At 31.2% G+C, this 16,080-nt stretch overlaps 1 protein-coding gene across 3 annotated transcripts in view; it reads left to right on the forward strand.

Annotated features, from left to right (window-relative positions):
• Window positions 1–16,080, forward strand: part of HMCN1 (hemicentin 1) — a 465,183-nt gene that overhangs the window by 340,948 nt on the left and 108,155 nt on the right. For all 3 annotated transcript variants that reach the window (XM_031937038.1, XM_031937039.1, XM_003767514.3), the window contains exons 50-57: window positions 376–549; window positions 2,567–2,680; window positions 3,748–3,893; window positions 6,615–6,765; window positions 8,614–8,808; window positions 10,121–10,234; window positions 11,968–12,155; window positions 13,694–13,790. In XM_031937038.1, coding sequence (XP_031792898.1) covers window positions 376–549; window positions 2,567–2,680; window positions 3,748–3,893; window positions 6,615–6,765; window positions 8,614–8,808; window positions 10,121–10,234; window positions 11,968–12,155; window positions 13,694–13,790 — 1,179 coding nt within the window. The remainder of the gene's footprint in view (window positions 1–375; window positions 550–2,566; window positions 2,681–3,747; window positions 3,894–6,614; window positions 6,766–8,613; window positions 8,809–10,120; window positions 10,235–11,967; window positions 12,156–13,693; window positions 13,791–16,080) is intronic.

Raw genomic sequence — 16,080 nt, forward strand, 5'->3', positions numbered from 1 at the left:
ATTTTCCCCTAACCTAAATTCCTGACTCCGGCTGATTTTAAAATACCCGGTCTTCACATAATTCTATTTTAACTCTTAAATATTATTAATTTTCTAACATATTAATACTTATGATATTAAGAAAGATGAAAATTTAGTCTGATGTATAATAAAGAAACCTTTTAATGAAAAATTATTTGTGCCAATAATCATGGTTGGGTTTAAAAAAAAAAAAAAAAAAAACTTTTGTTAATAGATCCAGGGAACATATGAAGGTGCACAGTAGACATAGAAACTTGTGTTTGTGATACATATATTATATATGTACATTATATTTAAACATATAACATATATATGTGTAGATATTTCCTTATCAAGTTCTTGTTCTTTTTTCAGTATCTCCTACTATTGCTGGTGTTGATAATGATGGTAATCCTGAAGATGTAACGGTTATTCTTAACAGTCCTACTTCATTGGTCTGTGAGGCATATTCATATCCTCCAGCTACTATCACCTGGTTTAAAAATGGAGCTCCTATAGAATCAAATCAAAATATCCGGATTCTTCCAGGTAATTATTTCTCTTAATTATCAATGTATATTTGTAAGCTTTCCAGTTATTATTATGACAAAAGTAGCATTTGGAAATTGTTTAACAGAAATAATAAAATTCACATTTGTTATCTTAAATTCTTTTCTTTGTTTTCTGGTAAAAGTCAGTTCTTCATCAATTACATAACTGGTAGTGCACATTAAAGAAGCTAACCAAAGGCATGAATTTAGTAGCTATGGGAAGTAGACAGATGGTACTCAAGGAAGAATCTAAGAAAATCCTGATGTCATTACCAGTTCATAAATTAAGATGACATTTTCTTTTGATTTTTGCTTTAAAGGAACTTGTGAAAACTCACAACCAAGCAGTTCAATTCAGTTTAATAAATTGTCCACTACGTGCAAAGGGCAGGTGGCATATGTAAAAAACCACATAAATGTAGACTGTATTCATACACTAATTTCTGCATAATGATTAATACAAGGTAGGACTTTAGTCTCTCCATAGATCCAAAAATTTCTTTTTCAGGATCCCACAATCTAAAATGAAATGTCCTTTATCCTAAATTTAAGCCAAGGAACATCATAATTCATCTTACTAATTGTCTTTCATTGTACTCTCCCTTTAAAGAAAAATGTGCAGAGCATAAGCAAATGTAATGCAGCTGTCCTAGTGTTCAAAGTTCATGTTTGGGGAAAAGTAGAAGTTAAGTTTGGAAAAATAGGATGGATCCCAGTCATTAATGAAAATGTGAGGTCCGTGAAGGAGAAACTGTCTTTTGCTTCTTTTTGTATTCCCATCCCTTAGGACAGCACCTGGCACATAATAGTACTTAATAAATTTTTATTGACTAACTGACTGGATGACTTTGAAAGCCAGGCTAAGGAGCTTCAATTTTATTATGCAGTATAGGTAAATGTAACCCAAACACCAGATTCACAACAAAATTTTGCCGGGCTACAAAACTTTTACTACTAAAAGCTTCTACATTGTGAAAAGTTAAGAAATGTTTTTTTTTTCCCTTTTTTTCTTCTTTCTCCCTCTGTCTTGTTTTTATTTTTGTAGCTCTCTCATTCTCTTGTTCTGAGTCACTAATCTCTGAACCACAGAGAGCCAGACATGGAGGCTACAAAGGACAGGGTGGTTTATGATAGACAATTCTATAACTATTTTATTGGTCTGTGATGTAGTTAGGGTGACAAAACACTGCTAATGACAATGGAATTCCATTAAAGACTTTTGAACAGGTAAGTGATATGAAAGTCATATGGTAAGAAAGATTGAATTTGGTATGCAAGATTTGTTGAATGATAGTACAATGGAGGGCAACAGATGAAAGGACTATTGTAGTAATCAAGGCATAAAATGATGTAGATATAGAATAAATTATTAATTACATTAGGTTAGGGATGACAAAACAAGAGATGATAAGAGGATAGATATATATGAAACATTTACAAAGGAAAAATCACCTGGACTTGGTAACTACCATTAGTTTCCTATAATAATTTTTTTAAAAATGATGATAAGCAGCTGCATTTTATAGTGCTATAAAATTTGCAAAATACTTTACATATGTGATCTAATTTAATTCTTTCAACAACTGTGAAGGGTAGTAACATAAATGTGATTATTCTGTTTTATACAATTAGAAATTCAGGTTCAAAGAGAGATGAATAAACAGAAAAAAATAGGATTGAAATGTATAGTTAGTAATAATAACTATAAATATGATAAAGATGAATTCATCCATAAAATGTAAACAATAGAATGAATTAGAAATCATAATCCAATAATATATTGTTTACAAGAAACACATTTGAAACAGAGCTAAAATAAGAAACCGGAAGAAAAACTATCATACTCATCTGAAATAAGAGCCTTTTATTATTTGACATCAGACTTTGTTCTAAATCAATTGCCTATTTCAGAATTTACTCTGTGATGATAATTTGGAAAAAGAAAAAATCAAAAATAATGTTTCAGAAACCTTCTATATTCAGATTTCAGGTTTTGAAATTCTTGATTTTTCTAGGAGGGAGGACTCTGCAGATCCTAAATGCTCAGGAGGACCATGCTGGTAGATACTCTTGTGTAGCTACTAATGAAGCTGGTGAAATGGTAAAACACTATGAAATAAAGGTCTATAGTAAGTATTTCATTATAACAAAAGATCTTATTTTCTTGCCCCATCTTTTTGGATTCTTTTACAAGTCTGTTTTGCTTTTGAATTATTTTTACTTTTAATTACAAAAATTATGATTTTATATAATTTATTTAAGTATAGAAACTAAATAAAATAAATACCATCAAAACATTAACTTTTCTCTATAATTCTAGGGACTTAAATATAGAGAAAGACCATTTATTTTGGGTTCTTAACACTATTCTGAATTTATAATTTTTAAGCTTCTCATTTTTACCTTCTGTATTATCCTTTTTCCTGAGTCGTTGTCCCTTTACATCTCAAAGATTATCAGCAGTCAAGAATTGAAGGTCATTAATGATCGCTTGTTCCATGAAAAAGTGATAGATAAATAAAATATGCTTTTTATGTTAAAAATATGACATAGATAACCATTATTATTGTAATAAGTGTATTATGAGTTTTTTCTGGTATTGGTTATGTTTTATATTAATTGGCTTATATTCTTTGATAGCACTCCCTTTGTGATATCAAATATGCATTTATTGCCTATGTTTTTGGATATGGATATAAAACTAAATAATCCAAAAATAAATTGAACTTTTGCACTGTTCTAATAAAGAAAAATAGAAATCTTTGACAGTACATAACAATACAAATGCTATTTTGTGAAATGTTGAAAAGTACATGATAATAATAACCAATATTTATGTATTTAAAGTTTATAAAAGTCTTTATATACATATAAAGATTCATTTGATTTTCCCTTGGAGTAACAAAAAATCATTATCCCCTTTTGATAGTTGAAAAATGTCAAATACAGAGGGATTGAGGTTTTTGTCCATGGTCACACAGCCAAGTAAATGTTAAAAATCAAGATTTTGACCCAATCCACCATTCAACCCATGGTGCCTCATTTCCTTTTACTGTGAAAAATGTAGAACAATACCTTCCTTCTCCTTTCAAGGTCTTGCCAAAGAATTCCAAGCATGTTTGAAGTATTATGTAGGGTAACATTCAAATATGGAAGTGCCTAAATTCTGTACTTTTCAAATTCTATTTTTGTGCAGTTCCACCTATAATTAATAGAAGAGACCTTTTAGGGCCAGGTCTTTCTCCCAAAGAAGTAAAAATCAAAGTCAACAACAGCCTAACCCTGGAATGTGAAGCTTATGCAATTCCTGCTCCTGCTCTCAGCTGGTATAAGGATGGACAGGTCAGTAACAAAATTTATTTACTTTTAAATAATATTGTGATCTAGTTTTTAAAAGTATATTTATGTGTTATGTGCACAGTGTCACTTTGTTTCTAAAGAAGAAAATTCAATAAAGATTGTGAAATTTAAAAATTGGTATGATATTAACAAATATAAAATATTTTATAGATTAATATATAATAATATATATATTTGAAGTGTTTGTGGTTTTTTAAAATTTACTGATGTCATCAGTTTTCACATTGCCTTCATCTCCTAAATATTTTGTCCCTCCTTTAATCTCCCAGTGAGCCATTCATTCTTATAAATAATAAAAATAGAGAAAAGAAATAGTTCAACAAAACCAACCAGTATGTCAGCCAAGTCCAACATGATGTTTAGGATTCCATACCTATGTTCTCCTATCTTTCCAAAGAAGGGAAAACAAGTTTTATGTGTGACAAAGCTTGGTTATTATAACTTCTTAAAATACTATTTTGAATATTCTATTGTATGTAAATTTATCCATGCAAAAAGGATTTTTTTCCTGTCTTGTCTTGCAGAGTTAGTGATTAGGCCCTGTCAAGCTCAATAAAAAATTGTCAATCAACAAAATTATAGTGATACACACTTTGTAATCTTATATTTGAACAGAATATCTATTTGGACTATTTATTCTAACTCTTTAATAGATTAGTTCATGAAGCTGAAAGTGATCATTAAGTAGCTCTTATAATATTCTGGGGCAATTACAACTTTTAAAATAAAGCACAGGTCATTTAATCTTATGATCAAACCATATGTTATATCTCACCATTAGATTTTTTTCCATGAATGTCTTTTAAATTTGGGGGCTGGTGTGACTAGACCAAAATAGGATTTTGTTAACATTAGTCAGTACAGATGTGAACAACTAAACTGCTGATGTTTGTGATGTTTTGCACATAATTAATCAAATGGTTAGCAAAATTTGACTTGGAGAATTCGAATTCTTGGTCATATTTTAAAATATCCAAAGAACAAAAGTTTGCTTTTTCAAATCCCAGTTGTATTTTACAACACTGGCAGCTAGAGTTTAAATAATAAGGAAATTTCATCTGGAAGACATTGCAGGAAGAGAATATTGGAACTCCCACCAAGCTGTGTTTACAGGTTCTACTCCAGTTGTGACTATGTTTCATAATTGGTTTTCAAGTCTATTTAAAGTTTCTTTGAAATGGAGAGAACACATTTTTATTTTAAAGTCATCTTTTCTTGATAATTCAATATTTAAATGAACTTTTTCTTACTCTTGGGATAAAGTAGAGATCTTTCAGTGGGAAAAGCATTTTTTTGGTAGCTTTATCTTTAAATCTAAACTCTAAATTTGACTCCCATATAAGACTTTTAAGTCATTCGATTTGTTTCTTTTCTCCCTCTTTGAATTGACACAAGCATATAATAAAATCCTGAATTGCCAAGTTACTCATTATCTGTTTTTTTTTCCCTTCTTTCTGCTACTAAACAACCTTCAGAAGAGTGAAATGGGAAATAAGACACTGATAAATATGGTTGCTTGTTAATTCCTACAAAAATTTCATTGTTACTGGCTAAAATGAATATGGGGATTATATCACAGTCTCATTCATTCATGGTCTTTTCCTATTGGAACAAATAAGGGATACACACATGCACATGCATACATACACACACACACACACACATACACACACACACCACAGCTTGCCTACTTTCAAAAAGATGTTTAAAAGAACTGATAATGTTTAAACACACATAAGATGAAAAGTTTTGTAGCAGAACTACTTAAAGGCTACAATTAATGTGTTAGCTCTAACGAATGTTATTGATAGGATGCAAAACTACATGTGTATTCATAAAAGCATATCAATGCTAAAAATTTTCAGTCACTAATAAGGAACCCTAGAGAAGAAACATTGAATTTGGTATCATATCAATATATACCAGTTCTTCCAAAATCTTTTCCTTTGAAACATTGGTTTGTCCAATTAATTTTTACTGAGAAATATGATTAATTGACCATTTCATTTGCAACAATTTTAATGTTTCATTTCCAAAATGGTGCCATTTCCTAAGAATTATATTTTATCACATTTTTAAGTTTTATCACAATTTTTATAGATTTATTTTAAAAATATTTAAAAATTATTCTATTTCTATAGTAATTCTGGGGAAAAAATCAGCACAAACTACAGCAATTAACATTCACTCTAAAGAAAAATAACTATTAAGGGAGATCTTGATCAGAAGAACCAATGTTTCTTTTTTTTTTCCTAATCCTAGGAAGAAAAATGATTGTTATACTTTTCAGAAAATACTGCCAACACCTACATTGATTATATTACTAAATCAAATCTAGTTAAAAAAAAAAAAAAAGAATTAGTATTGAATTTAAAGCAAAAGAGCAAAATCACCTTCATACCAGTCCTAATCCTGAAGTGATTACACTCTGATCTTGGACTTAAACTTCTACACTTCTATTTCCTCATCTGTGAGATTGGAATACTATTAGTTGTACTATCTATCTGAGAGGATTGTAATAAGGATTCAATGAAACAATTGGTTTGAAAGCACAGAAATTCAAAATATTATTTCCTCATTTTCTTCAGAGTCTGTTAAAATGATTAGATTGTCAGCAAACTGAAGAAAACAGGATAGTATCTATAAAATAGGATAGTCATGTGGTACTTCCTTCATGTTAATATTGTTTAAATTATATTACAGCCCCTTAAATCAGATGATCATGTTAATATTGCTGTCAATGGACGCACACTTCAAATAAAAGAGGCTCAAGTATCAGACACTGGTCGATATACCTGTGTAGCATCTAATATTGCTGGAGAAGATGAATTAGAATTTGATGTGAATATACAAGGTAACAAAAAATAACTGAATATCCCAGTCTTATTAATAAAACTCACATGGTTCAGATATTTATAATGTTCAGATACAGGGTCAGTTATCATCTCGATGGAGCTGATTCTCATATCTAATTATTAAACATTGATTCTCTTCAAAGCATCAGATCCACATTAATTAAACATTACCATTTGAATGATTCCAACTGGATTTCGTGTAGCATCTCAAACTCAACATGTCTAAAACAGAACTTGTGATCTTTCTCCACAAATCCATTCTTATTCCTGACTTTTTTTATTTCTGTTGAGGGCAGCAGCATCCTACCAATTACTTAGGTCCATAACTTCAGAGTCATCTTCAATTCTTCCATCAGTCATCAAGTCATTTTTAGTTTACTATAGCACTTATTCTAATTGCTCTAGCAAACTCTCAAAGTCTATATATTGTTGAAAAAGTACTGATCTCCACTGGGAATCCCCGATATTAATAAAATCTAAAGTTCAGTCTTCACCCTTTTATTCAGCATTTAAATCCCTTTATAATTTAATCACACCATATCTTACCTGACTGACTTTCACATTATTCCCAATCATGCATTACAAATTCCAATAAACTACCCTGTTTGGCCATTCTATCTTCTGTCTTCACTGCCACACAAAAATGTCCTTAAGGCCTGGAATGGGTACCCTTCTTATTTTTATTCCTTGGACTTTTTAGTTTTCTTCAAAGATCAGCTCAAAACATCATATCCCATATAAGAATTTTCTTGATATCCCCAGTTGTTAGTATATTTCTTGTATTTCATTTGTATCTGACAGAATGTAATCATTTTCTTGTTTTCTGGCTGATTATTTGACTTCTTATATTAATCATCTATTATCTTTTGTAAATAATTAAATTGTCAAACTCTTAAGATCAAGGACTTTTTAAATCTGTTTTTATCCTTCCACCTGTAGCAAAGTGTTTTATACATAGGAAGCAATAAATAAATGTGCTAAATCAAATTCAATTTAGAAAATTATTTTTTTTTCTTTTTACTTTGGGTCCTTCTGATTCCAGGACCAGTACCCTATCCACTGCACAACTAGGTAGGCAACCTAGTTGCCCCTTTAAAAAATCATTTCTTAAAACTATCTTTCATTCCACTCACAAGTCTTTCAGTGGCACATATCACTGAATCATAGAATTAAAGAATTTTATAGTAGGAAAGTAATTCAGTGCCATGTTGACTAATTATATCCAAACAAGAATTCCCACTAAGAGTTGCAGTGAAGAATGATGCACTCTTTTAGTAATCATTGATTCACTGTCTAAATAATTTTAATTGATTTAATAAATATTTATGCAATTTTACCAGATATAAGAATTCACTTCCCCAGTCAATATTTTTCATACTCTTGCTTGCTCCCTTAAAAAAAAACTGGGACATTTTTTCTTTGCCAAACACCTTGTAACACATTCTCTACTGTCCAAAATGTTTAAAAATCACAAAGACTAGCAATCACTTCTGCCAATTTTTTCAGGCCCTTTTGGATGTAGTTCATGCAGGCTTTGTGATTTGAAATCATTGAAGGCAGCTAGCTACTCTTTTATAACATCTCATTTATCTTCTGTTTCAAGTCCCTGTTGACTTTTTATTCTAACCTTTCCAGTACAAAACAGCAACAAAAGTAAGCATTTAAATATTCAAGCTTTCAATATATATACATGAAACATTAGTCATCTTTTCTTTGATCTTTCTCCTTTCAATATAACTTTAAAAAATCACAAAATATCTTTTTGTATCCTTTGTTATCAGATTTAATATGCTCATAAAATTTAGTGTGATTTAAATATATAGCTAAAATTTCCTTTCTTTCCATAGTACCTCCCAGTTTTCAGAAACTCTGGGAAATTGGAAACATGCTGGATACAGGCCGGAGTGGTGAAGTCAAAGATGTGATAATCAACAATCCCATTTCTCTTTATTGTGAGACAAATGCTGTTCCTCCTCCTACTCTTACATGGTTTAAAGATGGTTATCCTTTGACTTCTAATGATAAAGTCTTAATATTACCAGGTAACAGTGGACACTGATTACCCTTATTTATTAGACATGTTAGATTGATAAGCTTCCTAGTGAGGTTATAAGGTGCTTTTCCCATGTAGTCTAGAAAGTCAGAATTAAGATCAAGAATTAAACTAGTTGTTGAATGATGTTGGATACTTTGTGCATTTGTTACTCTATAAATATAATGGGATGATCAGGCTTACTTTTTCATTATTATTGGTTACAGATTTTGAAAGGAATTTGAAAATTATTGCTATCCAGTTCAAAGATAGCAAGCATCAATTTTAGATAATAGAGAATATTGTTTCCAATATTCATTTCCTGCATGTTTGTTCAGTTAAAAGGCAGATTAAAATGTTCACAAGGGAACCAGGAAACATCATTTATTTACCCTTTTGCAGAGCTGTCACTAGTAATTTTGTCACCCAAGTAGGTCAACTTTCCAAAATGTGGCAAACAGCAAAAAAGGCACTTGCAAATTAAACTTCTAAGAAAAATTCACTTGCAAAAAATCTAGATATAAAGCACTATTGGGGAATGAGAAATAAGGTCATATATTACACCTTCCATTTCTTGCTATTGCCTCTTTTTCTGGCTTTCATTAGCTTCACATTCCCCCAAAGTGGAGAAGCAATAATTAGCCCCAGTATCAGGGAGTGATAGAGAATCCCAGTGTCCTATCAATAATTGTATGATCCCTTGCCTTTTTTATTTTAATTTATTTTAATTTAATTAATTTAAATTGATTAAGCTTGCAAATCATTTATTATAATCAGCTGTTTCTGTGCTTTTCAAAAAAAGTGTAAATGCTGTCAAAACCCTTTAAAATTTGGAGTCTTTGAAGAAAGCCCAAATCATCCCATCATAGTTACAGTTCTGACTATATGTGTTTTGGTTTTGTTAACATTGATATTTTTCAGTTCTTAAAATACATTCACCATTTTAGAGAGGGGGTTTTTTATATTGCCAATTATTGATTTTATTCTTATTTGCTCTGTTGGCAGTAAGAGTGGAAGCTTTTCAGTACCTACTTTTATTTAGTAAGATGAGTACTGCCATTGTCATCCAATTCCTTTACAATGGAATAAAGTATTGGTTGAAATTGTCACTGATGGAGATATTTCGGTTAATTGTGTATTAAAACTCAATTTGCAGTTGATGAAATAGCCCTGAAAAAATATATACCATAGCTATCTGATATAGAAACATAACTAAATACACACTTAGATATAGAAGAATAAGTCACATTATGAAATACAGCTTCTAACTTTTAAAAAAATGATTTTTTTTGTTTGTTTTTATTTGCTTATTTTTTCCTCAGGAGGACGAGTGTTACAGATTCCCCGGACTCAATTAGAAGATGCTGGTAGATACACCTGTGTTGCTGTGAATGAGGCTGGAGAAGATTCCCTTCAGTATGATATTCGTGTGCTCTGTAAGTTTGTCTCACTCTTTCCTTTTTCTGTCATAGTAGAAAGAATACTGCATCTAGAATCAGAGGATCTGAATTCCATTTCTGGCTTTGCTGGTTATTGTCTTTGTGATTTTGGGCCAGTCACTTAATCTTTCTGAGCATGTTTCCTCCTCTTTAAAATGAGGACTTTAATGTAGATGGTCTCTGAGGTTTGTACCAGCTCTAAATTCTATAGTGCTTTGATAAGTTGATCTTCTCTTTGAGAGTATAATAAAATAATTACTTAAATAACTTAAGCATTTAAGTGCCTACTTTATACTATGTGCTGGGAGAAAAAAAAGGAAAAATATAATGCTTGTTTTCAAGGAGCTCATCTATTGGGGGAAATAAAAATATATAAGCACCTAAAAAGGGATGGAAGATACCTAGCTTGATGAAGTCCTACAGCCTGATGGGAAATTATGAAGTTAATGAACTGGGTCCCTTTCTTAAATAGATTATCTGGAAGGAGATTTCTGCTGTCCAAACACTATGCTTTCCAGTCAGAGGATTGGCTAGGCCCCAGGCGTACGAGTATAAAGGAGGTGTCAGTTTCTGAGTTGATGTAATCTAACAGAAACAGTTATCAACTCAGGTCTTTGGATGTGGTGATATGAAATTAAAGCAATGCTTTGAGTGTTTTTTTAACTTTTTTTGATTTTTATGGACACAAACTCTTGATTTTGACATATTAATTTATTTTTATATAAAAATCAACCATTTTGTATGCATTTAGTATTATAATCTAAATTAGGGACCCACAAATTAGTGACCCAAAGGACATATCTAGCCCACTATGTACTGTTCTTGAACTAAGAATATGTTTTTTTAACATTTTAAATATATTTGTTTTATTTTAAAATGGAATAAATCATTCTTAGCTCATTGGCTGGATTTTACCAATAGATCATAATTCAGAACCCTGTTCTAAAGATATCATAAGCAGTATAAATTTTAATATTGGATTTTTCAGCCCAATGGAATACGTTGTTACTCTATTTATTTTTGTTTTATATCATTCATCAATTTTACCATATCACATATATATTGCAAAGATAGTTTATACTCTTTGTAAAATATAAATAAGCTTCATTTTAAGTGAGCATTATAAACAATGAAATCTTGCAAATATGTTAATTATTGTTTGATTTTTTAAAAATATCTTCACTCTACAAAATAATTCAACATGTTACCTTTTAATAGCTAGTTTCCCTACTATATTTACCATATAATATGCTTTGGCAAAAATACCTGAATACATACAAATTCAAGAATGTCTGTTTAAAGCAAGGGTAATAATTTACAGCTCAATTTTATAGTACCATTTTAACTGAATGTTATATTTCAGTAACACTTAGAAATTAGTTTGGAAATAGTACTAAAAAGATCTGGATTTCTGTAGATTTGGAAAAAAAAACTAGCTTAATATATTTGACCAAGGAGATTTATAGCTTGGTTCATTGACATATGATTGTAAGTGCTTTGGGGATATGAAGAAATCCCTACCTAGTAGTTAAGTCTTAATAAAAATGTTAGGCAAGTTTGGATGTAAAGTCTGGCATTCTGTATACTCTAGCCTGAGAGTCTGTGTACATATGTATAACTTTTTTTTCTCAAAAATAACATAAAATTCCTCTAAACATGCCTAAAAACTAGAATAATTTGAAAAAGACTTGCTTTCACATTGTTAAATTCTTCTTGTATTTTCCTTTTAGTACCACCATCCATTAAGGGAGCTGATATTGATTTACCTGAGGAGGTCACTGTGCTGGTCAACAAGACTGCACTAATGGAATGTGTGTCAAGTGGCAGTCCAGTACCAAGCAATTCCTGGCAAAAAGATGGGCAGCTCTTGGTGGAAGATGATCACCATATATTTCTATCCAATGGGAGAACTTTACAGGTAAGAGACAACTGACATTCATCAGGAGAACTTTACAGGGAAAGGGGAATTAGCCTCACTTAGAAATTATCTGACTTTTGTCTTTATATGTATTATTACAAATCATAAAGGAATCTGATACACACGAGTCTTACTAAAATGCTACCTTCAGGTTATCATAGGAAATAAAAATATCATTTTACAGTATTTTTAGTAATAAAATCCTTGTAGTCTAAGGTAAATATACTAATTAATAAAATATGTAAAAATCAACCCTTAGAATACAGATACATGTATGTATTTTTCTCTCTTAAAAAACAAAAATACCTTGAGTATATTAGTAGATAATAAAGGGTTATAGAATTAACCCAATTTTGCTTTTAGAAAACTAGAAGAGCATATAGATCTCAGATTCTTTAGCCCATATTTTTCTTTTTCACATCATTATTTTCACAAATATTATGTGCCATTTATACTCACTAAACATTAGAGTTTGTATTGTAAAGTGTTTGGCACTTGGAGAAATTAAATTAATTCAGCTTTACTAAGGTATCACTGACTGGTTTATTTAGGAATTCAGCATAATAACATGGCCTAAAACACTTAAATATTATCATTTAAAATGCTGAACATTTACCATAGGAATTGTTTTTACAGTAGAGTTTGTAAAGTCCGGGCTAGCCCCCTGGAAGCCTCAGGAACAGCCAGAGTCAGGATAAGCAAAAGTCCTTGGTCTTTAGGGAGAGAAATGAAGTAGACAAACTGCCACAGGCTTACCACAACGTTTTTCCTCCTTGTCCTGCTAAAAAGTGAGGTTAACGAGAAAAGCAATTCCAAGCATATGCTAATAGAGTCATTATCCAATAGGTAATTAGCCTTAAGTGCTCAGTTGTCTGATTCAAGTATACCTTTTAAGAGTTTCAGTCCTTTATAAGAGATAACAAGTTCAGTGCCTAAAAATTGCTTTGAATTCCTAAACCACCCTCTAAATCCCAATGTAACTTTTGATTATCCCTTTATCGAGGACAGAGGACAAGGTCCAAGAAATATATGGTATAGAAGCTTCCTCTATGTGGAAAGATACCTCTGGATGGAACTGATTATGGGATCTCCTTTTCTATAATTAATAACAAAAACAACAATAGATAGCTAACTAACAATTAAGATGATCAAGAAAGTAACATGATTCACATGATTTGCAGAAGCCATTTTCCTCCTTCTTTACAGAGGCAGCTTATGATTACTGAGGCTAGAGTCTGGAAGGCCCAAATTCAAATCCGGCCTCAGACACTTCCTAGCCAATCTTGAGCAGGTCACTTCTCCCCTGTTTGTTTCAGCTATAAAATGGAGATAATAATAGTAACTCTCAGGATTGTCCTAAGGATCCAATGAGGATACAATTTGTTAAAAGAAGAAAAAACTTAGCATGGTGCTTGGAACATAGTAGTTTATGATAGTAAGGAAAGAACTGTTCAGTTTTGAAAACATTATGTTGAAAGCATATGTGTTTATGTAAATATCCTGAATTATTATATGTGAAGTATCTTCTTTTTCCTTAGATACTAAATTCCCAAATATCAGATATCGGAAGGTATGTGTGTGTTGCAGAGAACATCGCTGGAAGTGCCAAAAAATATTTTAATCTAAATGTACACGGTAAGTTATCACTTCCAAAATGTTTACTACTTTTTGTTTGGCAAATTGAGAAAATCATATTTTTGAATTCTTGGAAGTGATTGTGTTTTTATCTCACAATCTTCATGTTAGCCTTTCTCCCTTTTTGACATAAATATCCTTAGTAATACTATTTTTCATCCAAGGCATACAGATTTCAGATCTCACAAGCAGAGTAAGCACTTGCCTGTTGTGTCAATAATGCAAGAGAAAATGGTATTCTTTTACACATGTACCCATAAGAAGGATTGAAATCCCAAGGACTACAAAATAAGTTTGACTTTAGTACATGGATTCTAAAATCATTTAAAAAATGCACATGCTAACTTATGCTTATAATAGTTTTCTCTCTATTACTACAGCACAGCAGTAGCAATGAACTACCTAGAGATATGATAGAAATGGTGATCTCCAATAGAAATTGGAGAAATATAGCCCCAGATCACTACTCAAGATAAATTAGAAAATAAATTAGAATAGCTTCATTTGTGTCCAAGTGAGATAGTATTTGAGTTGGAATAGCATTGCAAAAAAGTTATCAAGTTCAAAAAGTTGAACTTACTATGAAGTATGTAAGAGAATATGGAGACAGGTAATTGATAAGTCTCTGAGTAGATTGTAATAGCTCCACAGAGATGGTGTCTCTAAGTTTCTTGTGCATATCCCTTGCTGCCAGTGCTTTCCTTGTATACCTGTAATGAATCTATACCAAGTCCTGAATACAGACATAAGCAAAGAAAGAGTATGAGTTGGTATGATGTCATAGATTTAACATTGGGCTAGATATCTAATCCTTACTAAATGATATATGGTAGGAAATTAAATGCTTTGAGAGCTATTATATCTTTGAGCACTTGGTTGCTATTTAGCATTCCCTTGATAATAAAAAGACAAAGATTTTATAACACAAACTTATTCCTCTATAGCAATTTTTTTCTGGATTTTAAATTTAGGGACCTAGACCATTATAAAAATTTAACAAAATAAATAAATAATTCCTCTCCCCCAAATATAAATTCATTAAAATACTAGCTCATGAATTCTAGTGAGTAGTATTTCTGGAAAATATTATCTGGCAAAAGATTTCTTTTAAACATCCTAGAAATTTATTTTGAGTAAGCATACAGGATAGGGTAGGGTAAGTGGTGCAGTGGATAAAGCACTGGGACTTGAAATCAGGAAAACTCATCTTCAGAAATTCAAATTGGACCTCAGACATTGTGTGATTCTGGGGTATGAGTTTTGTGATGCTGAGCAAATCACTTAACCTCATCTGCAAAATGAGAAGGAGAAAGAAATGGCAAACTACTTCAATATATTTTCCAAGAAAACCCCAAAATGAGGTCAGAGTTGGACACAACTGAAAACAACTGAAGAACAACAACAAAAATATACATGGGAGAATTTTGTACCTACAAATTGGTAATTTTATTTTTGAAATATTTGAGAAATTTTTCTTAAGCTTGGCATTTAATTTGGAGATACAATTAATTTGTTTTTTCCCTAGGATGTTAAGATCTATTTGGCCAGCCTAACAGAAATGAAATGAATGGCTAGAATCAGTGGAAATGAATTCTCTAATTGTACATTATGAAATGTCTATTTAAATGGGGGGAAATTAATTCCCCTTATCTCCTGCTTTCTCTTATCTCCTGAAGAATAGTGAACTTTCTGGTTGTTTAAGAGCCTTTATTTTGATTTTACCCTTGAAGTCCATTTTATTATTAATCACCAAACTTATTGGGTTAAAATTCTAGACAATTATAAACGAGTGTCATCTAGACTTTATATCACACTCACAGAGTACACAGATAGTGAATAAATGTGTGGTAAATGAATAAATAAATGATTTACTGATACTATGAAATCATAAAGTCACATAGTCCTTTCACTTTGGGAAAGGAATTTTGAATGAAAATATGGAGAAAGAATGAACATCTGCAGGAAAGAAACAAAAAGATTGTATAACTTTGTACCTTGACAACAGCCTTAAACAAAGCCAATTTTTCTATATAAATACACTGTAGCATAGTTCTGTTTAGGTTTAGAAATTTTCGTCCTCCCTTGCTGTTGGGGAAGAATTATTCCTGCCAAGCCACTATGTAAGAAAGGAGCTGCAAACAAAATCAGTGGAGGCATTAGGGATTCTAAATAGGAAGGATGACAGCTGGATTGGTTTTCATCACACAATTTTTAGATCCCTGCAGAAACCAGTGGACCAGTTCCTAAATACAAACAATTTCTTTTCCTCAGTACTTTGGCAGCATACAGT

The sequence above is a fragment of the Sarcophilus harrisii genome, chromosome 4, assembly GCF_902635505.1.
Source record: "Sarcophilus harrisii chromosome 4, mSarHar1.11, whole genome shotgun sequence".
Taxonomy (NCBI): Eukaryota; Metazoa; Chordata; class Mammalia; order Dasyuromorphia; family Dasyuridae; genus Sarcophilus; species Sarcophilus harrisii.